Source organism: Apiotrichum porosum, assembly GCF_003942205.1.
Source record: "Apiotrichum porosum strain DSM 27194 chromosome Unknown scaffold_4, whole genome shotgun sequence".
Classification (NCBI taxonomy): domain Eukaryota; kingdom Fungi; phylum Basidiomycota; class Tremellomycetes; order Trichosporonales; family Trichosporonaceae; genus Apiotrichum; species Apiotrichum porosum.
The window spans coordinates 1,225,365-1,247,868 of NW_021167111.1; the positions used below are offsets into that span (position 1 = coordinate 1,225,365).

Consider the following 22,504-nt stretch of genomic DNA (forward strand, 5'->3'; position numbering starts at 1 on the left):
GACGCAACAACATGGAACACGACCACAAGAAAGCAGGCTCAGAGCACATCTCGACTTTTCACATCTACCCATACCTCATAAGCGCTACCATGTCCTGGAAAGCAGGTAAGACTGGTCACGAAAAGCTGTCTCTGACCCGCGCAGGCCCTTTGTACCCTTGCAACCCCGCGACTGCGCGGTCCGAGTCGACCAAGCTCGCCGTCGACCCCAAAGGCGAGAAGCTCATCTACACCAACGGCCGCGCCGTCATTGTGAGTGTTGGAAGTGCTTAATCGTTCCCTCAAGGAAGCCAGCTGACATATTAGACTCGTGACTTGAACGTACGTAGGAAGATCACGAAAAGCACAGCTGACCTGGTAGAACTCGACCGTCGCACACGCGTACACTCGTAAGTGTCTCTGACAGGGCGGTGCTGCCGTTGTAACTTTGTCCTGACGCCTCGTAGAGCACACCCAGACTGCGACTGTTGCGCGCTTCTCGCCTTCGGGCTACTACGTTGCCTCGGGCGACGTGGCTGGAAACGTCCGCGTCTGGGACACGACCAACCCCGAGGAGAACGTCCTCAAGCTTGCGATCCGTCCCCTTGGCGGTCGCATCAACGACCTCGCGTGGGACAGTGAGAGCAAGCGCATCATCGTCGGTGGTGAGGGCAAGGACAAGTGAGTGGAGAATCCAAGTGGCTATCACTGACCGCGTAGGTTTGGTGCTGCCTTCTTTGTGGACTCTGGCTCGTCGTGCGGCGAGATTTCTGGCCACGCCAAGGTGCGTACCGTGATCACGCAGCACCAGGTGCTAACGAGCAGCCCATCACCGCCCTGAGTGTTCGTCAGCAGCGCCCGTTCCGTGCCGTGTCTGGTTCAGACGACAACAGTATCGTGTTCCACACTGCTGTGCCGTTCAAGTACGACAAGATCATCTCGACGCATACTCGTTTTGTTCGTGATGTCGGCTTTTCGCCCAACGGCGACCTGTTCGCCAGTGTTGGCTCGGACGGCAAGATCTTCTTCTATGATGGCAAGACGGGTGACGTCAAGTCCGAGGCCTCGGCTGTCGACCCGACTCGCAGTCTGATGGCACTCTCGTGGAGCCCAGACTCGACCAAGGTCGCCACTGCCGGTGCCGACGGTGTCGTTGCCATCTGGGACGCGACCACGTCACAGGTCGCCCAGACTTACATTCTCGGCTCGGACGTCGAGTCGCAGCAGAACGGCGTCGTCTACGCCAACGCCAACACTGTTGTCTCGGTCTCGGGCTCGGGTGTGCTCAACATCTTTGACACTCGTGAGCCCTCGGCCAAGTGGCGCACCCTCCACGGCCCCACCAAGGCCATCACTGCGTCTGCCCTCTCGGGTTCGGGCAAGGAGCGTACTTTCTACACTGGCTCGTTTGACGGCACCATGAATGCCTTTTCCATTGGCGACAGCTACGGCGCCGGCGAGGGCGAGTGTGCCAACGTGACTGGAACTGGCCACTCTGGACAGATTGTTGGTGTCGCTCCTGACAGCACCGGCAAGGTGTACACTGCTGGCTGGGACGACAAGATTGCGTCCATCGCCGGCACCGAGTTTGCTGCTACATCGCTCCCCACCAAGTCGCAGCCTACCGGCATCGCTGCCACCCCGTCGGCTGTGTATGTCTCCTCGTCCGAGGGTCTGGAGATTGCCCCCACTTCAGGTTCCCCTGTCATCCACCCCGGTGCGGCTACTGCTGTGGCAGCCTTCACTGGCCCCCAGGGAGACATTGTCGCCCTCGGCGTTGGCGCCAAAAAGGTCACTCTTGCAGGCATCAATGGCACCACCGTGACCCCCCTTGCCGAGTTTGACGACAACAAGGCCGAGGTTCTCGCCCTTGCATTCTCGCCCGACGGCTCGCTCGTCGCCGCCGGTGACGCTGCCGGCCGTATCGTCCTCATTGACGCCAAGGAGAACAAGGTCCTTGTGTCGTCGCGCTGGACCTTCCACACTGGCCGTATCGCCAGCGTCGCGTTCTCTCCCTCGGGCCGTCGTATTGTGTCTGGCGGTGCCGATGAGAGCATCTACGTCTGGAGCGTCGACAAGATCATCCGCAACATCCCCATCAAGAACGCGCACCCCGGTGGCGTTGCTGGTGTGGCCTGGGAGAGCGAGACCAAGATCGTCTCTTCGGGTGCCGATGGCTGTGTGCGCACCTGGGAGGTGCCCGTGTAGGTGGGGCTAAGAAGAGCGGCGCCACTTTGTAGAGATGAGTAGAAGTAACGAATAGGACCGGTACGGTGATGCATCGGTGATGACTAGTGTGCTCTCTACTTCTATCTCACCATACTGAACTACAACAGACCCTGCCTCTTCAGGTCCTCGTACGTCTTCTTGTCATACACGTTGCCGTCGGCATCCTCAAACTCCTCTGCCCTGTCCATGGCAGCAAGCTCCTGCCTGCCCTCGCGCTTGAGCTTCTCAGCCAGGGCAAGCGCGTCCGCAATCTTGGTAATCTCGTGGAAGTGACGAGTGTTTGGGAGACCGAGAGCGCGCATGCCGAACGCGTGACGCGACTCCTGGAAGTGGCGGTCAAACGCCTTGCGTCCCATGTACACATAGTCGGAGCAAATCTCGCACTTGAACTCGACACCAAGACCGTGCAGCTTGTACAGCCAGAATGGAATTGGCTTGCCGTCCCAGCCAATCGGGAGCTTGAGGGGGTTGTAGGTGTGCCCGTCCTCGTCCTCGTCATCCTCCTCTTCGCCGTCAACGCCCCTCGACACCTCGATGGGTGGCGGCGCATCCTCTGCCTCCTCGAGCTCTGCTTCACGCTCGCGAGCCGTAAGAGCACTGCGACGCTCAACTTCCGACCTCGAGTCGGTGATCTTGTCGGGAATGGGAGGGAAGGTGAGGAGGGCCGAGACGAGGAAAGTGTAGCGCGCGGGCTGCTTAACCTTGTCGCGTGACGAGGTTGACGGACCGGCAGCGGTTCCCGCAGAAGACGCGTCCTCCTCGCTGACCGCCTTGCCTGCGGCCTCCTTCTTCTTGTGCTTTGGCGAATTGAGGTGCGCGTCGTACACGGTCTGCTTCGAGTAGTGCTTCTGGCAGTACGGGCACCAGATGCCTGCACCGCCGTTCGCCACCTTCTTTGCGCTTGACGACGCCTCTGACCATCCCGGAATCTCGTCGTTGGCCCATGCGGCCTCAAACTTGGTCTGCTCCTCCTCGAGCTTGGCCTTGAGGTTGACAAGAGGAAGCGCGCGCTCAAAGAACGAGACGAGATAGTTGTACAGCGTCAAGACGTATCTGCAGAGTCAGCATTGCATTGAGGCAAAGGGTGCTCACTCGAGATATGCCGCATGGCTCCGTTCCCTCAGGTCCAGCGTCCTCTCGACACGGCCCTGCTTGAGCATGTCGAGATACCCAACGTACGACAGACGCGTGCTTCCCTTCAGGTTGAGGTACTGCGAATGCGCCAGGTAAAGGTCCAGGTGCTTTCCGTACACCTCCTCGCCAGAAAAGACATTGTCGAGAGCTGTACAGGATCAGCATCCAAACTCCCTAGCTGGACTCACGGTCAACAGTGACAGTTTCCACTTGGCCACTCTCGGGGTCCTCCACCTCGGTCACCTGCAGGCCGTCACCCTGCACCATCTCGTCAATCTCGTTCAAGAACTCGCGCGCGTTGATGTTCTGGTTTGTGCGATGGAACGCCTTGATCTTCTCAAACCGCGAGTAGAACTCGGCGAGCTCATCGACACCCTCCCCAGGAGCCGGTGCGGAGAGGAGACCGAGTTCGGTAGGCCTCAGACTGTTCCCGTCAGCTACAGCAACCACAATTGTCACTCACCCTGGCAGGTCCTCGTACATCCCCACAAGGTTGTGCTTGAGCTCGCCGATGCGGTCAAGGATCTCAGCCGTCTTGCGATCTCGACGCGTAATGTTGCGTTGCTGGTTCATGTCAGCTACGTTGATCAGGGAGGCGGGCCAATGCATGGACCTACAGCAGTGGGGTTCTGCATGAGCACGTCGGCGAGCGCCTGCTCATACCGCTCAATCTCCTCGTGGGTCGCTCTTTGGGTCTCGATGATAGAGTCCATGGTGGTTTGTTTGTCAAAGGGCTGTTACAACATTAACATTCCACTTGCTGATCTCAAAGTCGCGGGGTGGATCACCACAGGTCGGAGAATGCCACACGCCGGCAATAGGCGGAATTAGCGCCACCCACTTCATCGAAGTGATCTTGAACTCATTCCACCATCTTCAACCATTACATCACTGGTTCAAAATGGCGGTAAGCATGCTGGGCAACTAACGAGGAGCAGAGGGAATGCTCACATGTGACTTGAATCTGCAGCTCAACGCGTAAGCATGGATTTTGAGCGAGTTGTGTTGACATGAACAGCGGCGATGACAAGCTCATCTTCGAATCGTCCGAATCGGTTGCTGTCGTACGTACACTTCAAGCTGGCCTGGGGGAGATGGCAGCGTGGGGGGAGTAGGGGCGGTCATTGACATGGCGCTTTTGCTCCTCTCGAATACAGGCTCCGACTTGTGAGTGTTCGATTTTTGTTATTGTTATTGTGACATGGCGCTGACACCTGTGACCAGTCGAAGCGCTCAACCTGAGGGAGGACCTCCTTCGCGGTATCTACGCGTACAGTACGTTGTTATCTGAGAGGGTTAAGCTAACTTGCAGACTTTGAAAAGCCCTCGGCTATCCAGCAGCGTGCCATCGTTCCCATCCTTCGTGGCCGCGATGTTATTGCGCAGGCTCAGTCGGGTACCGGTAAGACGGCCACGTTTGCCATTTCGGCCCTCCAGTCGCTCGACATGAACGTCCGCGAGACCCAGGCTCTTATTCTTTCGCCTACACGCGAGTTGGCTGTCCAGATTCAGACCGTCGTTCTCGCTCTTGGCGACTACATGAACGTCTCGTGTCACGCGTGTATTGGTGGCACCTCGGTCGGGGAGGACATTCGCAAGCTTGAGGCTGGCCAGCAGGTTGTCAGCGGTACCCCCGGTCGTGTCTTTGACATGATCCGCCGCCGCAACCTCCACACCAAGGACATCAAGATGCTCATTCTCGACGAGTCTGACGAGCTCCTGAACAAGGGCTTCAAGGACCAGATTTACGACATTTACCGTTACCTTCCTCCCGCGACTCAGGTCGTCATTGTTTCGGCCACTCTCCCCCACGACGTGCTTGAGATGACCACCAAGTTCATGACCGACCCCATTCGCATCCTTGTCAAGCGTGACGAGCTTACCCTTGAGGGCATCAAGCAGTTCTTCGTCGCCGTCGAGAAGGAGGACTGGAAGTTTGACACCCTGTGTGACCTCTACGACACGTAAGCGAGCCTCTTGTGAGGACATCACACTGACTCTCCCTTCAGCCTTACTATCACACAGGCGGTCATCTTCTGCAACACCCGTCGCAAGGTCGACTGGCTTACCGAGAAGATGCGCGAGGCCAACTTCACCGTCAGCAGCATGCACGGCGAGATGGTGCAGAAGGAGCGTGACGCGATCATGTCCGAGTTCCGCTCGGGACAGAGCCGTGTCCTCATCACCACCGACGTCTGGGCGCGCGGTATCGATGTCCAGCAGGTGTCCCTCGTCATCAACTACGACCTGCCCTCGTCCCGTGAAAACTACCTGCACCGTATCGGTCGCTCTGGCCGCTTCGGAAGGAAGGGTGTGGCTATCAACTTTGTTACGACCGAGGACGTCCGTATCCTCAGGGATTTGGAGCAGTACTTCTCGACTCGTGAGTTTAGACGGTACCGGAGACGACGGATATGGGCAGGAGAGCTGACCGAACAGAAATCGACGAGATGCCGATGAACGTCGACATTTCCTAAGCGACCCGACCACGTGACGCGGCCGATACTTTTCGTAGCGTGTATGCAACTTCTGTAACAGTAAAAGCCGCTTGGTAGCGAGATACATGGCGAATGGCACTGAATGCCAACGCAGAACAGCAGATGACATGTGCCACTGGTGCAGATGTGGACCGTTTATATGATTTGATCCTGCTCCATTGGGGACATTTCCTAATGGATCCGTAAACATAATGCCCAAGTCCAATTACTCCCCAGCCAATCTGGCCATGTCGTGGTTATTATGCTTTGTTTTGCGTCTGACGGCCGTGTCCAACGATCACAGCATGGTTCAGCGCAGACTGGTGCCTAAGGGTTGCGAGGGCTGCTAGGGTTTTGTGTTGCATGTGTTGGCCGACGTGGTCGGCAGTCAGTGATCAGTGATCAGTGATCAATGATCAGTGCACGGTCGTCGCACTACGTGAGCGATTTGTTCTCGTGACGTCAAAACTATTGGCATCACGTGACCTGTGTGATCCTGCGGCAGAACTGGTGTCAACAACCTCCACACACAAACGGCCCGCCCACCCTTTGGCCCTTTAGCCCCTTTCGGCCGTCCAATGTTTGTGCTCGAATGTGGCGCGCCACCTGCCCTTGCAACAAGATGGATGTTTCTGTGAAAGTTGCACCGAGGTACATAGAGAGAAAAAAAGCAAAGATTGAAACACACACAGTCAGCGACGTGCATAGCAGAGTCGCGATACTAAGGGGAGAGACGAAAACGAATACGAATCACTACGAACAAGGGGGGTGGAGGGAAGAAGGAAGTGCCACAATAACCACGATACAGTGTGGGGTCACAGTGCCCGAAAGCCCAGAAGCGTCCTCAAGGCCAGAACAGGAGCGCAACGAAACATTGCACTCTTTACTTGGCCTTGGGGGCAGCAGCCTTCTTAGCGGGGGCCTTCTTGGGGGCGGCAGCAGCCTTGGGCTTGGCTAGACAACTGTCAGCTCACTCCGTCGTCAAGGATCGATCGAAAGGACTTACCGGCAGCGGGCTTCTTGGTGGTCGAGGCGGCAGCGGCCTTCTTCGCAGCGGGCTTCTTGGCGGTGGTGGCAGCCTTCTTAGCAGCAGCGGGCTTGGCGGCAGCAGGCTTAGCAGCAGCCTTCTTCGCAGCGGGCTTGGGGGCGGCGGCCTTCTTGGGCTTAGCAGCAGCAGCCTTCTTGGGGGGAGCGTTCTCCTTGCCGGCAGCGGGCTTCTGCATAAGGTGTCAGTTTTTGCGACTTGCTGTATGCATGAGGTGCACGAACCTTGGGGGCAAGCTTGATGCGGCCGCTGTTGCCCTTGGGAAGGACGAGGGCGCCGGTCTCCGAGCCGCGCTTGATGGCGTTGTTAAGGTTGTGGACGTTCGAGGCCGACGAAATGTCAATCTTGTAGGTGGCGGCGAGGAACCTGGAGAGAGGTGTGGTCAGCCTGGAGCCAAAGGACTGAGAGACTGAACATACTTCTTGATAGTGGGGCGCGAGACACCAGCACGCGACTCCTCGGGGTGAGCCTTGATAGCCTCCTGTGTTGTGTCAGCGCAGGCCAGGCAGACTAGCTGGGAGACGACGGAGACAAAATCTCCGGAAATGGCAATTCACACGGGGGCCTCGTCAACAGCCATGCATGGCCATTGTAGCGCTGCAACTTGGCATGGGGGTGGATGCGGCGCGCATCCACTCCTGTGCCAAGTTTGAACAGGACAGGTGAAGAATTGAGTGGGAACGGAGGGGGGAGGTGAGAGAGCTTCGTCAGGTCCGGTCAACCGCCGCGGTCACGAGGGCGTGAGAGCCGACTCCGACGGCTGGGCGGTGCAGTCGACGACGAGTGCAATGCTGTTGCCATCCCGAGTTGGGAAGAGTGGTGCTGGTCACCATTCGCCCTTCCCACGCCCAATGCGAGTGACTCGCGTGTTGACACTGGCCAAAACAGGCGCTCGGTGGATGGTGGGGCTGGTTTTGCCCCAGGCTTCCGCCGCCGCCTCGGCGGTTTGGGTGGCGTGGATGATTCTTTCGACGACGCTTACCTGGATCATGGCGAGGAAAGTGGGGTGAGTGGCGACCTTGCGGGGAGCAGCGGCCTTCTTGGTGGTAGTAGCGACCATTGTTGGAGAGTTGAGAGACTTGGTTGGGTGGGCTAGAAGGACAACATGGATGGCAACAACAACGCGGGTGGGGCGGCGATGGCGAGCACGGAAGGACGTGGTCAGCAAAGCTGCTTTGGATGCGTGGGGGAGCCTGCTGGGGTGCTTGGGACAACCTGTAAAGGCACTGGAAGTGATCAACTCACTGTTAGAGGGTGGATGTGGTGAAGTGTTGAATGTGAAGAGGAAGTGGGGAAGAAGGAGTTGTCTCGCCGCGGGGGGTGACGGTATTTGTGAGCCCCCGGCTGGTCGACGGGAATTGCAAAACACCCGACTCTGGCCACCGTCCTTCTTGTGGCCAAACCGTCCTGTCGCATCCAATCCTTCACATCGCCATGCATGCATTGTTCCTTTGCATTTGCTACTGGAATGGCTATGCATGCATACCACCAACGATTCATGCATGCATAGCAAAAATGGATGGAAATCAGGAAAATGGCTCTACGGTGCGGTCCTGGGTGTGATCTCAGTCACCCAGTTGGTGTCGAGCAGTCACGTGCAAGCCTGATCGTCCATGTCCCCGGAGTTTGCGCAAACTTCGTCCAGCGCTCCCTCCCCCCGCCCCCGTTACCTGCGACTCTGGAGTGTGCACGATTGCCTCGCCGCCGGATGCATAGCCAGCAGCCCCAGCGTGTTTGGGACAGCGATCCACAAGTCATCGAGACGCGCGTCCAAACGACCGACTGCGATCTGCCCAGCAATACCCCTTTCTGCCACGTCGTCCAAAGACAGCAACGCACGTCTGAGGCCTGGGAAAGCTGGGTGCAGGATCAGCATGGATTGTGCTCCATCTCGACACGTCCATCTAACGCTAGCAACAAGTCGGTGCACAAAGATCGTAAGGCTGCGTTAGGTGTGACGGCCGTCCGACAACAATAACGCCCTGGGTGATCAAACTAGACCAGAGCTATTGTCCAGTGCGTGACAATGGGCATCTAGGACCGACCGCTGCATGCGCGGTATGACTCGAATCGTTCAATACATGTTCTGACAAGACGTCTGGCATGGATGGATCAAAGCTTCGACGCGTCGGGATCGCAGTAGCAGGGAAATGGCACCACAGGGTCGTGTCGGGTCCAGAGAGGTACATTACTGAGCATACAATGCGCGTTTTCTTGCCCCACGGTGAATATACAAGGACAAAATTGGACAAGCATGTTGCCATACATCTCAGGTATAGTTGAGCAAACTTTTGATGCTCTATCCATCAGGTAGCGCACGGGGGGCTCGCCCATGTCTTTGGAGACCCCTCCAGGTGAATTTCGTGTGGCGCGTGCCACTTGGTGCCGGTGCGCGAGGTGGAGGTAAACAAGATTGTCAACAAACGATATCTGATTCCGTTACGCCAGTTATTCCATATTACCCCCACATTAGCACGTGGAATGAACCGACAAACCGAGATGCCGCTTGGCCGAGATAATCTATTTCAAATACCCCTCTCCCGTGGACCGATCTGACATTTCCCACGGTGGTGTCCACTCCGTGTTTGGCACAAACCAACGTCCAGTCCAGCTCGTCCAGCAAGACTCTGCTGTGCTGCACTCCACGTAACTGCAAGCCCCCAACCATGGGACCAGCCACACCATTCCACGACACCGCGACTTGTTGCTGTCAAACCATGTCCACATTGCGCAAGGGCGCAGGCATTAATGGCTCCCTTGCACTGAGCGGCAACAGCAGCAAGGCCTTCTGCTCGGACAAGCCGCAACATGCTCCAGCCACTCCGCGGTACAGACGCCTGGCGGTGTGGTATGCGACCTCGAACTTGGGGAGACCACTGCAGGGCATGCTTGCATGCAACACATCGTCAGGCTTCGGGGCGCATTGCCTCTTGAGGCCGATATGTTGAGCAACCATACTCACCTCGGGTCCTCCGGCGAGTGCGCAATTTGCGGAAACAGCAGAGCATGATGGGTGCTGCCGGAGGGACAAGTGGCAAGCCCTTGTATGCCCTTGGCATCTCGCTTGTCCTTGGAAGGTGGAAGACGATATGGACCGTGCCACATAGTTCGCCCGGGAAAAAGCATGGTCAGGCGTAGACATCACTTGACCTCCTTTTGCGGCGATTGAACCAACAGCGCAGGAAGCACGTACGACAGTTCCTCTTGTCAGAACCACGGATGGTACTGTAGCTCTGCTCGAAGCTTCTCAGGTCTGCAAAGGCTTCCTTAGAGTGCACGGGCCTCCGTCCCAGACAGGGAGGCAACAGTGCACAATGGCGTCCGCGCCACACGGCGCCATCATCACTCCACTAACGCGCACGTGCTGACCCCACAACCTGGACCACAGGCATGGCTCAACGTCGGCGTGGGAGGCGATCCAGTGGTGACGGCGACGGCGCAGGCACACAGGTCGTGAGGGCCTGTTGGAAGGACGCGCTCCCGGCATGGCTGTTCTGAAGTACAAACCAAGACCAGAGACGTCGACACTTTTGTACTTGTCACAGGGCATCTCTGAACTGACGTTCACAGCAAATGGCAGTTGCGATGGAGACGGCGTGTTGTTACAGTAGTGTTAGACGATTCAATACCAACTGATTGTGCTCCGGCACCAGCGCACAACATGATTCGGCGATTGAAGTCTATCAAGCCGACAAGTGCGGCATTTTGGGTCGTGGACTGACGTTGAGAGTAGGTGCGATGCTGGTAACTCGAAGTCTCAGTCGCCAGGTGGTGACGAAGGCGTTTGGTGTACAGCTGGTCAAGTTTCTCCCCGTAACCCTTGGCATTGCAACCCTTGTACCTCTCTGCACGTGAGGCCGTGAAGGTCATGATAGACTGACGCGTCATCCGACGACTGGGCTTCTAACAGTATGGGAAGACCTGGTAGGGGTCAAGTTACAAAGTGTCACAATAAGGAATGACAGTTACAAGCAGCGGAGACAGTGGCCCGCGGACGTGCGACTCCATAACTGAGTTCAGTTTATGGATGCTTGAACGAAACAAGGCCTGCATTCATGGCGACAGCAGCAAAGTGTCTCCGACAGGGGACTTGTTAGGACGCGACCAGGCGGGGCATGGATTGTCACAGCAGTCTGTTCCAAACATGTACTCCACAGAAGTGTACCTCTGTCCTGGTATGGCCACTACGTGGGCTGCTGCTGGCTACCTGTCGACCTCTGTGGCAGTCGTGTCCCAGCCACGATCGCCGCGGGCTCGGTCTCGCTCCATCCACAGTGGCTGCGGACTCTGATCTGGTGTGTCAGGAGCCGGCGGGCTCCGCAGAGGCTGTAAACCATTGGTAGACATAACATGTCATGGAAGGGAGTGTGTCGCAAAGGCTACAAGTTGACAAGGCAGATACTACTGTTGACCTGTTTTTTGGCCTCATCAGTCCGACAAACCTGGAACAGGTGTGTGTGCCTTTGTGCCTCTGGTCGTGAGCGGCAAGGATTGTAGCAACCAGGCCGTCCACCATCCGACAGGATGACAAGCCTGGCTGCCATAGCTACGAGATGGCGAAGCAGGTCATGCTCTGAAACGGACCCCAGAGAGCTAATTCCATCCAACCACTCCCGCAGCTTAGTGTCCATGAACGCCGCGACTTGGGCCGTCTGGGACCAAAGCCGCCACCGTTTCCCGCGGCCAGCTGAACCCGTTTGTTTACGTGAAATCAAAGCCAACTGCGGGGGGGGGGGGTGGCATTGGTGCCTTGCCCTCCCCGTCTTATGTATGTTTAACCCTTTCCCTGCCAGCTTTTCTCTGTAGCCGGCCCTTTCTGGGCAGTGTGACGCGACGGACGTGTCGCGAGCCGTACCTCGCCAGAATATACCCGCGGAAGACAATGTCAGGTCTCCCCGTGCCGTCGACTTGCTTGCTTGTCCTGTCCTTCTGTCCTTTACGTTGAGTCCGATACCAATAAACGGGCGGGAACACTGCAGAGCGGGCGGCCGGTACTGTCGACGATGTTCACATGAGACGGGCTTGCATGTTGGAACATGACAACGGATGTGTCGCCCTGGAGCTTCCTCCCATCCCACCAAACGGCGTTTGCGGCATATATACGACCGCACACAAGTTGATGCCCGCCCCTACACGGTCAAGAACAAGACACCTGCCACCAACAGTCTTTACACGGCTACCCTCACGTCCCCACCGACATTCCTTTACCCATTGTATTGTAATTCGTGCTAGGTTTGACTGTCTGAGGAAGAAGAAGGCCACACGTTGTAAGTGGCACACCTGAATTTATCATCTGGGTTCCAATGGCCAATGGATCCTCGGCACATGTCCCATGTCCATGTCCGTGATCCGGGTGCCATATCGGCATGTGCGCATGTGCGCATGTGTGACAGCGCGACGGGCGTACGCGCGTCGGCCTGTGCACCAGGCTACATTTGCAAAGACGGTGTATCTGGTGTACACGGGCCTCTGCACATCATTGTTCATGGTGTCTTGGACCCGCTCAGACCACCAAAAGACCCACCCCACGCAGCAACGACTGTGTTGAGGAGTCCCTTCTACGTTCACAGCCTGACTTTGCCCAGTGCCTCTCGGTATCACCACCCACTATGCGCTTCACCACTGCTGTCCTCTGGGCAGTCCTCGCCGTGTCCGCTCTTGGCCAGGACCCAGGCAATTCCACTATCGCAACCTCAGCTGACACTGCTGTCGCCACGACCGACAACGTCGTCTCCACCCCTACCACAGGCGCCAGCCCCTCCACAGACGTCATCCCCACCGACGTGCCGACGTCCACTGACACTGGCGCTGGGAATGGCACCGTTACTGGTGCTCCCAACGCCACGGTGACCGAGGCGCCAGCGACAACGACAGCCCCGCCACGGCCGCCAACCTATGTCCAGTCGTCGATTTGGTCTTACCCTCAGCCTCCCATCCCCCACACCACCAATTCAGCACCGGCCTCTGTCTTCACCGCCTCTGGAGGTGGTGTCATTGCCAACTTCCACAGGCCCCAGACCCGCCACTACAACTTCAACATTGGTTTCTCGGCCGGCAAGCCCAGCGGTTTCCTTCGTCGCATGACGACGATCAACAACCAGTTCCCTGGTCCCCTTATCGAGGCCAACCAGGGAGACACCATTGTAGTCAATGTCAAGAACAACCTCGACTACCCCCAGGGCATCCATTGGCACGGCATTACGCAGAACGGGACCAACTGGGCGGACGGTGTTCCTGGCATTTCGCAGTGCCCCATCCCGGCAGGTGGCTCTTTCACCTACCGCTTCACTCTGGACAGCGAGTGGGGTACCTTCTGGTACCACTCGCACTATGGAAACACTCTCGCTGATGGTGTCTGGGGTGCGCTCATCATCCACTCCAAGAACGACCCTCTCAAGAAGGGTTTCCTCCTCGGTGGCGATTTTACGGACGAGAGGATCATGTATGTCAACGACTTTTACCACGACCAGACCGACTTGATTGTGAGTTACCTGCCACGCAGCGTGTGAGGTCTCTGACACCGTAGATCCCCCGCATGCACGCCTGGGGTTTGGGTTACCGTGGCGCAAACATTCCACAGATGCCCGATGCCATCTTGATCAACGGCCTTGGCCAGGAGAACTGCAGCAAGGCCCAACCCGGTGTCTCGTGCACCCAGAACAGTCCCGCGGTCATCAAGGGCAAGATTGGTACCAGGATCCGTTTCCGTGTCATCAACCCCGGCTCCCTTACCCAGATTCGCATCTCCATTGACAACCATGTGCTGAAGGTTGTCGAGGTCGACGACACTCCCATTCAACCGCTCTTCATCCATGAGATCGGAATTGACCCGGGACAGCGCTACTCGTTCATCGTCAATCTTAACCAGGGCGGTCGTACGTTGAACTGCGCGAGACGAACCAGCTCTGACATGAAACACAGTCTTCAGCTCCTTCTGGATCCGTGCCAGCGTCTCCGCAGCGTGTGTCTTCCGTGGCAAAGAGATGGTCGGTAAGGCCATTCTCCGCTACACCGACTGGTTTGGAATTGCTTGGTCCAACGCGCAGCCCACCACTAGCGCTTGGCCGGACCTTGACGACCCCCTGACGGCCCCGTGTAAGGATCTTGACAACCTCTACACGGTTGCTCCTCTTCAGGCCGAGGCTGCCCCGACGAACCCGTACATGACGAGCCGTCTCGACTCGTCCCTGGGCATCTTCTTCGACTACGAGGGCCACCCGTTCAATGGTCTCGGCTTCAACCCTTACAACACTGCCAATGACAGCCAGGTTTCGTTCACCAACTACATCAACAACCCACTTCTGAGGCAGATCGAAAATGGTCTGACGCTCAACGCTTCACGCGTTGCATCGCACACGTTCCCAGACTATGGTGTCGTCGACATTATTGTCAACCAGCGCGACATTGGTCTGGCTCACCCCTTCCACCTTCACGGACGCAAGTTCTACATTGTCGCTCGTGGCGATGGTCAGATCACACCCGACACGGTTGCCAGCGCCAACTGGAACCTGGGAAACCCACTTCGCCGTGATACCTTGACCATCCCTAGCAACAGCTATGCCATCCTCCGCCTCATCACCGACACTCCTGGCGTTTGGCCTATTCACTGCCACATTGGCTGGCACCTTTCTGAGGGCAAGCTCGCCGCAATGGTCGTGCGTCCGGACGCGATCAAGGGTTTCAGCCAGCCTGCCGCCTGGCAGGGTCTCTGTGCTGGAACGGACATCAACGAGGTTGCCCCTGGTCGTCGTGACTACACCCCTCCCCAAGGCCGCTCTGCTCGTGACCGTGAAGCTACCCTTGAGGAGCGCGAGGCCAACGTGCTTCATATCAAGGGTGACCTTCCCACTCCCGTTGCACGTGCTCAAGTTACCGCCCCTCCTCAGAGGCGTGCAGACGGAGCCGCCGACACCCCTTACTTCTCGATGGACCGTACCACGTTTGTCCTCATCAACAGCGGCATCACTGTCACTGGTACCGCCACTGAAGCGCCAAGTGCTGCCGCAAACGCCGTCGGTATTGCTGCTTCTGCGCCCACTGGCTCCGATGCTGCCGACTCATATGCTACGCTCACTAACCGACCCGCCGGTGCCGTATGGTCCGGCCTCGGTGCTGTTGCTACCACCGTCCAGGCCAGCGCTGGCCCCAACCCCTCTGCGGCTGCAGGTGCCCAGTACGGCTCAGTTACCGGCTCGCTCAACCCTGCGGCAAACCTCGTCACTGCCCAGACAGCCAACGCTGCCCCTGTGGACTCGATTCTCCTCAACACTGCCTCCGGTCCCGTCGCCTCGGCCCCTACTGCCGTTGAGTCCACCCCGGCTGTTGTGAATGCCAGTGTTCCTACCAGCGTCACAGTTGCCAAGGAATTTCCCCCTGCTGTGACCACGGCCGCCAAGAACAAACACCACGAGGGTTAACCCTCGTGTCGGAACCAAGCAACTGGACATATTTATATTATCTCGAACCTTTTCACCCGGGAAACCCATCCCGCGAGAAACTGTGAACCACAATCTGCCACATAGCCATCCCCATCTCAAATATCTGTCCCTTCCTTACTCTCTTATGGACTCTTTGAAAACATACCCTTGTTGCACTTGGACCCCTTGTGGATGAGAGCAAAACGCTGGTGCGACGGACCATCACTTCCCAATGTGGCACAGAAATACAATAATCCAATTTAATTGTTTGCGACCGGCCTACCACACGGTCCATGGTGGACCTACGTCTGCTATCGTGGCTCCAGCGAGTGTTTGGTGCATTACTGGGGATGGGATATGTTTGTCAGGCTATCTGGGTTCTTCATGATTTAGAGGGACAAACAAAGGGAACATTCAACAGTCTATAGTTTCCAAACAAATAATATATTGTCTCCATGACATGTCCGAAATTCCACGGTGACTACCGGAAAGCAGTTACAGCACACACAAAGTCAGCTAAAGCCGGTCCGTCTTTGATATCCAAATCCGAACAAGCAGGCCAAAGCAGTGGTGCCAACTCACAGGTTGACGATGAGTATGTGGCCGGCCGCAAGACATCGGCGATGGCCGACACCCAATCAAAACCATTACGTAACCCATGTTTTGCCGCTTGTTATGGTGTGGTCACTTTCCACTGGCCCAACTTCATGACGCTCCATCACACTCCATCATGTTCAACCGCAGCAACCTCCCCAAGCAGCTTCAATCCAACAAGGCGTCATCCAGCACGCGATGCCAGGTGAGATACCCTGAAGGCGCCAGGCCACAAAGACAGGCCTTGTGGCTCTCAGTCCGCTATCGTGTGAGGTCGCTGACGCGTCCAGAAATGTCTCAAGTACGGTCACCACACGTACGAGTGCTCCAACGCGCGTCCCTATGTCCCTCGTCCTAGTCGCACAAAGGAGCTCAGCCAGGGACTCGGTTCGTCTGCCCGTGACAAGCCCTCCGTCGAGGTTCCGGAAGAGTTCAAGTCGGGCGTTGGTCTCGCGGACAAGATCTTGCGCGCCAAGGCGGCCGAGCGTGAGAGCAGCCGCGGATCGAAGAAGGACCGCGAGAGGTCGCGTAGCCCCCAGAGGAAGAGGTAGGTGGCAGCGTGACAAGGAATTTACTGACCTATTCAGGCGATCATCGTCGTCGTCGAGCGACAGCGACAGCGAGTCCGATGTCGAGACCCGTCGTCGGCGCAAGAGGCACTATTCCACAGAGAGTGACTCTGATTCGGAATCTGACCGCGGACGTACGGACGTTAAGACGGGCGACGACAGGCGCTCACCACCTGCCTCGCTTTCGCCCGACCACCCACACTCTCCCGTCCGCCAGCGCCTGAGGAGGGACTCGACTGGCAGCGCGTCGCCCGGCCCCAGACGCTCTGACAGCCCCAACAAATAATACTCGTGGGTATGTAGCGAGTGGTGTTGGCTACAGATGGCACCATGTGTAAAACAGACTAGTTGCAGCACATTTGGTACATTGATTACAATACGGCCTGTACAGACATCCTACTCATAACCATCCTGGTCTGCGCCTGCCCACGAATCGTCCCCTAATAGCCTGACGTTCGAGTAGTTGGGCCGCGGCGTCACGTCCTCGTAAAACTTCCGGAGGGCGAAGGGATCAGAGCAGAACGCCTCCATCTCCTCGCGGAGCTGTCGAGCCTGCTCCTGCCTGTTGGTCATGGGTGTGAGCGCACCCGGGTGGCTCTCGACAGTTTGGCCGCGACCACGGGTAGGCGCGCTAATGAATGGCCGGTTGTCGCACCACAGGAAGCCGAAACCCTCGTCACGTCCAACGCACTGCACCATCGCGAGACCCGAGCGATGAATAAACTGGGAATATTCAAACTTGGTCTTTTGGCGGTACGCGTATTCGACCTCCATCGACTCGGGGTACCGCTCGCTCGCCTCGACATCCAGCACAAAGCCGAATTTCTGCATGAGGATGGCGTACTCAAAGAACTGAGCACACTGTCCAGCGCCGCTCGTTTCGGTGAGACGAAGATGAAGGTCGGGGATGATTGGTGGAGCAACAGCGAGTTTAATCGGGATGGGAGCGCGGTAGGCGCACTTGAGACCGACATCTTTGATCTGCTCGACCGGCGCCTCGACAAAGCGGAGGCCGTAACGCTCAGCGAGGGTCGAGCACTTGTTGCGAAGCTCGTCCAACAGACCCGCTGTTACACCTAGCCAGTTGAGCTCAAAGTGGAACGCATTCTTGGTGTTGTGCACAATGTCGGCGTGAAGAATAGCCACCTCGGCACGGTCACTCTTGCGGCCAGGGTCGAGGTCAATAACGACGCTCTGGCTCATCTTGACCTTGCGTTTCTTGGGCGGCTTATCGGTGAGCTTGAGCGGAACATGACGAACATTGGGAGATGTGCTCAGTGATTGCTCCATGACAATCTGGGGAGTCGGGCCAGTCGACTTGCCGAACCAGCTCCCAGACTTTGCACGGGCACCACCAGCCTTCTTGACCGACTCGTCATAGTTTGGAGCCAGGCGGTAGAAGAAGAGGTTGTCGTGGAAGGTGTGCGACTTGGTCACGTGTTCTGGAGAGAGCGGTCAGCAAGGAAAGATCCGCCCCACATACCAATGACACCCTTGTCCAACAGGCTCTGGGCCCACTCAATCGCCTGCTCCTGGGTCGCCACGTCGGTGAAAGTAGTCTTGAGCCACTCGCAGAATTGTTCTCCTGTAAACGAGTCCTCGTGGATGTTGACTGGTTTGTCAGCTACACGATGCCGGGGTACAACTTACAGTTCCACCAGCGGTCACGAATGATGAGGCCGTTGTTTGGTCGGTTCATCAGCTCTGCAACTTGCTGCAGAGTGAGACCTTCGAGGGTATGGCCACGCTCAATCTTCTCCTTGCCGCTTGTGAGGCGCTCAAGCTCGGTCATGAGACCCTCATCCAGGACACAAGCTGAGGGGTCGAACGTTGTTGGGAGAAGGATAAGAGACCGCTGCGCGCCTCCCGGCCTTTTCCACTGGTTCTTGCACATGAGCTCCAGCACCCGCTGAGCACCAGTCATGAGAACCTCGCTGGCGCTGTACTGCTCGCCATGTGCGCTGCGGGGCATGATACCAGCCAGGGATGTTGGGTCGCGACCAGATGGTAAGAGGAGGTACCGGGTTCGCCAGAAGCGCAGGTTGGATTGGAGGTTCTCCTCCTCGCCAGCAATCAGGCGATCGAGATAGTTGAAGTTGAGCTTGGCGTCAATGTTGGGGTACTTGAACATGGCGGTCGCCTCTTGGAAGCCATTCAGCTGGTACGGCCACACGAGGCACTTGTAAGGCTGTGCTTGTGTCGAGTGCTTGATTTTGCGTACAAATCGCTGAACGGTCACACTCTGCTTCTGCGGGTCAAACGTGAGCTTGTGCACGTGGTTTGACCATGAGAGGTAGATGGCGCCACTCGCATCCTTGAGGACCTCGCTTGCACCGCCGACGCGCAGGCCTGATGTAGTCGTGTCGGCGACGAGGAACGTCTTCTGAGCGACAGAGGGCGGCAACGTCTCATCCACATCCTTTTGCACCGTGTTGTGAGGAAGAACAATGAACTGAAAGTTCTGCGACAGTCGCTGACTCGCCATCTCGCGCATAACGGCCAGAGGAAGGTTGAGGTTGGCGGCGTCTGGACGGATCAGGAAAGATACTTGATCCGGGAAGCACGCAATGTCGTAGCTGTGAGACTCGTAGAATGTGTTGAGTTCCTCGGCGGTCGGCATAAAGTCTGTGGTGAGAGGCAAACAGGCCGGTGCACACAGACTGCGCCATTTGACAGCATGCTCTTTGCCCTCTCTCAGACGCGGACGGACATGCTGCCAGCGTCGCTGGTGTCCTCCTTCGCCTGCTGCGTCCACGAGCGACTCCTTCGGGTTGCAGGGGTTCACTGTCGTGTGCTGCGTGGTCCGTCCAAACGCGGCGCTTGCCTTGTTTCTCCAAGAGTCGTCCATAGATTTCGGCCGCAGCGAGTTGTGCAGCGAGCGTGGGATCGAGCGAGGCATTGAACGCGGCAGGGACCGTGCCAGTGGCGCCTCATCGTCGAGAGGGCGGCCTGCTGCAGACATGATGGGCATGGGCTGAGTTGGCCGCTTAGGAACTGGTTTTGGTTTGGTCGGGGATGAGGGGGCGGCTAGGAAGGATCCAGGAACAGGGACCGGGAGGGACAAGGACGGAGAATCAATGCCCAGACTCGACGTCTTGACCATCGGCGAAGCAGGTTTGCTGTTGGCACCAGAGCCAGTGGACACGTCCTGACGGACAACAGTCTCGGTTGCGGCTGTTGGATGACTTGGTTGAGAACGTGCCCCACCAAAGATCCAGCTGCTACTGAACCTGGCACCAAAGAAGGAGCCCTTGCTGGACTGGGTCTTGAGACGTTTGGCAGAGTTGAGCTTGGGCGTTGAAGCTCCAGACTGGAGTTCGCCACCAGACATGACAGATTGGGAGGGAGAGGTGTTGATGGACGTGAGGCTCGCAATTCGACTCTGCGGGGTTCCCACACTACCAGGAGAACGATGCTCCTGCGACAAGGGCGGGGGCTTTGTCGACGGTTCCCGTACAAGAGGAATGTCTGGCATTCCACCTGAACCGGAACCCAACACTGCGGTCTCCGGGAGCGAAGGGTTGGAGGGGTTGGACATTGATTCTTCCTCTGGGATGGACGCGTGAGACCTCAATGACGAGCGCGAAGGGATCGGTCGCGGGGATGTCGGCGCCAAGCCCCGTGGGCGCTTTTCCTCTTCCATCTTCTGAGCCAGTAGCCTCATCGATTGGTAGCTCGTGCCAAGTGAACTATCAATCCCACTGCGATGAGATGTATGTGGAGATCCAGGCTCCACATCTTTGATGGTGGGAAGTTGTGCAGTTCCACCAAAGGTGTTGAGGTCATACTCGTCGTGGTGTGCCTTGCGCTCATCAGTAGAGACGTGACGCCGGGGGCCGTCATAGTCCTCGGGCTCCAGGAAGGGCACGCTAACCGTCGTGAGGTTGTGGTCGAGAATGCCGAGCATTTGGATTTGGTACATCTTGCAGCGTGGGACGAAACGGTCTTCACGGAATGGCTTATCGTGTGTCTTGGAGTAGAACGAGCAGTACACCCAAAAGGCAAGAGAATAACAGTCAATGAGCTCGCGATCTTCGCCGCTCCTCATATTGGCGTCAAAGTATAGTGGATCGGGAGTAGATGGACGTGTCTTTGCTCCGACAGCAGACGATTCGACAAGTCGCTTTGGTCGGGACGAGACATAGCTGAACAATGGTACGCTGTGGAGAGGCATCTTGGTGAGACACACCAGGTCGAGTCCGATGCCGTGATCGATCATGCGTTCGGTGGTGAGACGAAGCAGGTTCTTGTCCACAGCAAAGTGACCCGTTCCGGGAGTCAAGATGGTAAGCGACAGACCGGTACGCGACAAGTCACGGTCGACATAGTGCTCGTCAAAGGGGTTGAGGGCCAGGTTGATTGCTTCGAGAACATTGCCTTCGTAGGCAAAGCTCCATTTTCCGAGGATGTTGATGTCGCCTTCGGATTCCGGATGCATTCCCTTGGCCTTGAGTTCAGCAAGGTGAAAGTCGAGAAGAACTTCGCGTTCGCTTCGTTCCAGGCGCTTTTTGATATCGCCCAACGACGTCATCCAGTCCGCCTTGCGCTCAAAGTCCACCACGACGCGGAAAAAGTCTTTGCACCACCGTCCGCGGTAGTCCTTCATGAGGCCGTTGTGGAGGTCGTGCTTCTCCATGTACGCAATGTCCTGGTCGTCATAGTAGACGCGGCCGAAGAGAACAATGGTGACCAGATGTGACGCGCCGATTCGAGTCCAACGACCAAAGAGGTCCGGAAGGAAGCCTTGTACCAGTCAGCTTGGGACACACGGGCAAGATTCACTCACCATGTAGGACCTTTTCGTAGTATCGCTCTCCGTCCTCGTCAAACTCCCATGTTTCTTGGCACAGTTGAATGAAGACGTACGCTTGTGTCGACTTGGACCGGAAGATGGTCTTGGACTTGCTCGTGACAATGCCGCTGGCGTATCGATTTCGTCCTCGCCAGATGGCTTGCACGTCTGCTCGCACGGCGCCCCCTGCTAAAATGACCTTTTCGCCAACGTGTACTGTCGTGTTCTCGAGCGACATGCCAAGACGCCACATGTCTGCACGACCGACATACTGCGAAAAGTGTAGTTCGATAAAGTCGACGTTGGCAGTCTCAGGCTCGTGAATGCGGATGATCTCAACGTCCTGGCGGTGTTGAAGCTTGAACGACTGGGCCACCGAGTTGGGCACCTGGATCTGGTTCATGGGTACGGAGGGGTGGTCCTCGCCTAGGCGAAAGATGTATCCATCTCTTCCTCGGTTTGGCTTGACACCTTCGAGAGCGTCGCCCTCGTTTGCCTTGGCCACCGGCGGAGGAATGGAACGACCTGTTGGAGGACATGTGCTTTCGACTCGACGGATTTCGAGATAATCGCCAGGTTTCACGTCCCATGGCAGACTTGCGTACGAGAGTAGAACACGCGAGTATGATAAGTTTGCCGCGGGAGCGGGCAGAAGGGAAGACGCTGCTGACTGTGGTGGTGGAAGGGAGCTTGTTGAGGGGCTGTAGGTGTAGAGCGAGAGAAAGACACTGTCGGGGTTGGAGAAGGGATTGAAACGTTGGTGTGTTGACCCAGATGGCGACTGTAATGGTGGCGAGAGAGTCTGGGTAATGGTAGCGTGGATGTCGTCTGGAGTGGGGAGGGAAGACGTGCGCTTGTGCCCGGGAGTCATCTGCAGGTGGCTATCGGGGATGGGAGTCTTGGAGCCGGCTGGCTCATGACCGTGTCCTTGCGCATAAAGGTGCTGGTGAATCTGCGAATGACCATGGTCCTTTCCAGAAACTGTATGTTTGCGATGTCGTCTCTCGCTGTGACTTAACGGGTGGCCACTGGCTGACAGCTCGGCAAGAGGTTGACCGTTGTCGTTGGTCCATGCCGCTGTGCCTGCATGGACTATTGTAGACGAGCGGTTGCGGGACGCGCGCGGTTTCCCCTCACTTCTCTCTGGAGAAAGGGCTAATCGTCAGCTCTGACTAGGCAAACATGACCCACCACTCATTCCATGGAGGCGGGTTGCGAGAGAGAGAGTAGATGGAGTGTTGTATGGTATCGCGCGCGCGCTCGGTCTCA

At 57.2% G+C, this 22,504-nt stretch overlaps 7 protein-coding genes across 7 annotated transcripts; 4 read left to right on the forward strand and 3 right to left on the reverse strand.

Annotated features, from left to right (window-relative positions):
- Window positions 1–11: 11 nt before the first annotated feature.
- On the forward strand, window positions 12–2,186 carry AIP1 (WD40 repeat-like protein; the record flags this gene model as incomplete). Its single annotated transcript, XM_028622566.1, has 7 exons — window positions 12–105; window positions 145–251; window positions 306–320; window positions 361–388; window positions 446–659; window positions 699–762; window positions 804–2,186. 7 exons carry the CDS (start codon window positions 12–14, stop codon window positions 2,184–2,186), a joined length of 1,905 nt encoding a protein of 634 aa, XP_028477458.1.
- Window positions 2,187–2,305: 119 nt separating this feature from the next.
- EHS24_007194 (uncharacterized protein) lies at window positions 2,306–4,054 on the reverse strand (the record flags this gene model as incomplete). The annotated part of the gene is made up of 5 exons (XM_028622567.1): window positions 2,306–3,260; window positions 3,300–3,489; window positions 3,530–3,765; window positions 3,805–3,905; window positions 3,959–4,054. 5 exons carry the CDS (start codon window positions 4,052–4,054, stop codon window positions 2,306–2,308), a joined length of 1,578 nt encoding a protein of 525 aa, XP_028477459.1.
- Window positions 4,055–4,242: 188 nt separating this feature from the next.
- FAL1 (RNA helicase) lies at window positions 4,243–5,818 on the forward strand (the record flags this gene model as incomplete). The annotated part of the gene is made up of 8 exons (XM_028622568.1): window positions 4,243–4,248; window positions 4,312–4,319; window positions 4,360–4,405; window positions 4,499–4,508; window positions 4,566–4,616; window positions 4,654–5,305; window positions 5,351–5,724; window positions 5,781–5,818. 8 exons carry the CDS (start codon window positions 4,243–4,245, stop codon window positions 5,816–5,818), a joined length of 1,185 nt encoding a protein of 394 aa, XP_028477460.1.
- Window positions 5,819–6,701: 883 nt separating this feature from the next.
- On the reverse strand, window positions 6,702–7,923 carry EHS24_007196 (uncharacterized protein; the record flags this gene model as incomplete). Its single annotated transcript, XM_028622569.1, has 5 exons — window positions 6,702–6,772; window positions 6,825–7,035; window positions 7,088–7,229; window positions 7,283–7,344; window positions 7,846–7,923. The coding sequence occupies 5 exons, from the start codon at window positions 7,921–7,923 to the stop codon at window positions 6,702–6,704; spliced, it is 564 nt and encodes a 187-aa protein (XP_028477461.1).
- Window positions 7,924–12,472: 4,549 nt separating this feature from the next.
- Window positions 12,473–15,280, forward strand: LCC2_5 (laccase, multicopper oxidase, benzenediol:oxygen oxidorectuctase; the record flags this gene model as incomplete). The annotated part of the gene is made up of 3 exons (XM_028622570.1): window positions 12,473–13,345; window positions 13,390–13,738; window positions 13,785–15,280. 3 exons carry the CDS (start codon window positions 12,473–12,475, stop codon window positions 15,278–15,280), a joined length of 2,718 nt encoding a protein of 905 aa, XP_028477462.1.
- Window positions 15,281–16,010: 730 nt separating this feature from the next.
- On the forward strand, window positions 16,011–16,729 carry EHS24_007198 (uncharacterized protein; the record flags this gene model as incomplete). The annotated part of the gene is made up of 3 exons (XM_028622571.1): window positions 16,011–16,079; window positions 16,165–16,421; window positions 16,462–16,729. The coding sequence occupies 3 exons, from the start codon at window positions 16,011–16,013 to the stop codon at window positions 16,727–16,729; spliced, it is 594 nt and encodes a 197-aa protein (XP_028477463.1).
- A 110-nt stretch (window positions 16,730–16,839) lies between these two features.
- Window positions 16,840–22,433, reverse strand: IML1 (vacuolar membrane-associated protein iml1; the record flags this gene model as incomplete). Its single annotated transcript, XM_028622572.1, has 5 exons — window positions 16,840–17,885; window positions 17,927–18,055; window positions 18,094–21,186; window positions 21,230–22,378; window positions 22,427–22,433. The coding sequence occupies 5 exons, from the start codon at window positions 22,431–22,433 to the stop codon at window positions 16,840–16,842; spliced, it is 5,424 nt and encodes a 1,807-aa protein (XP_028477464.1).
- Between the last annotated feature and the right edge of the window lie 71 nt (window positions 22,434–22,504).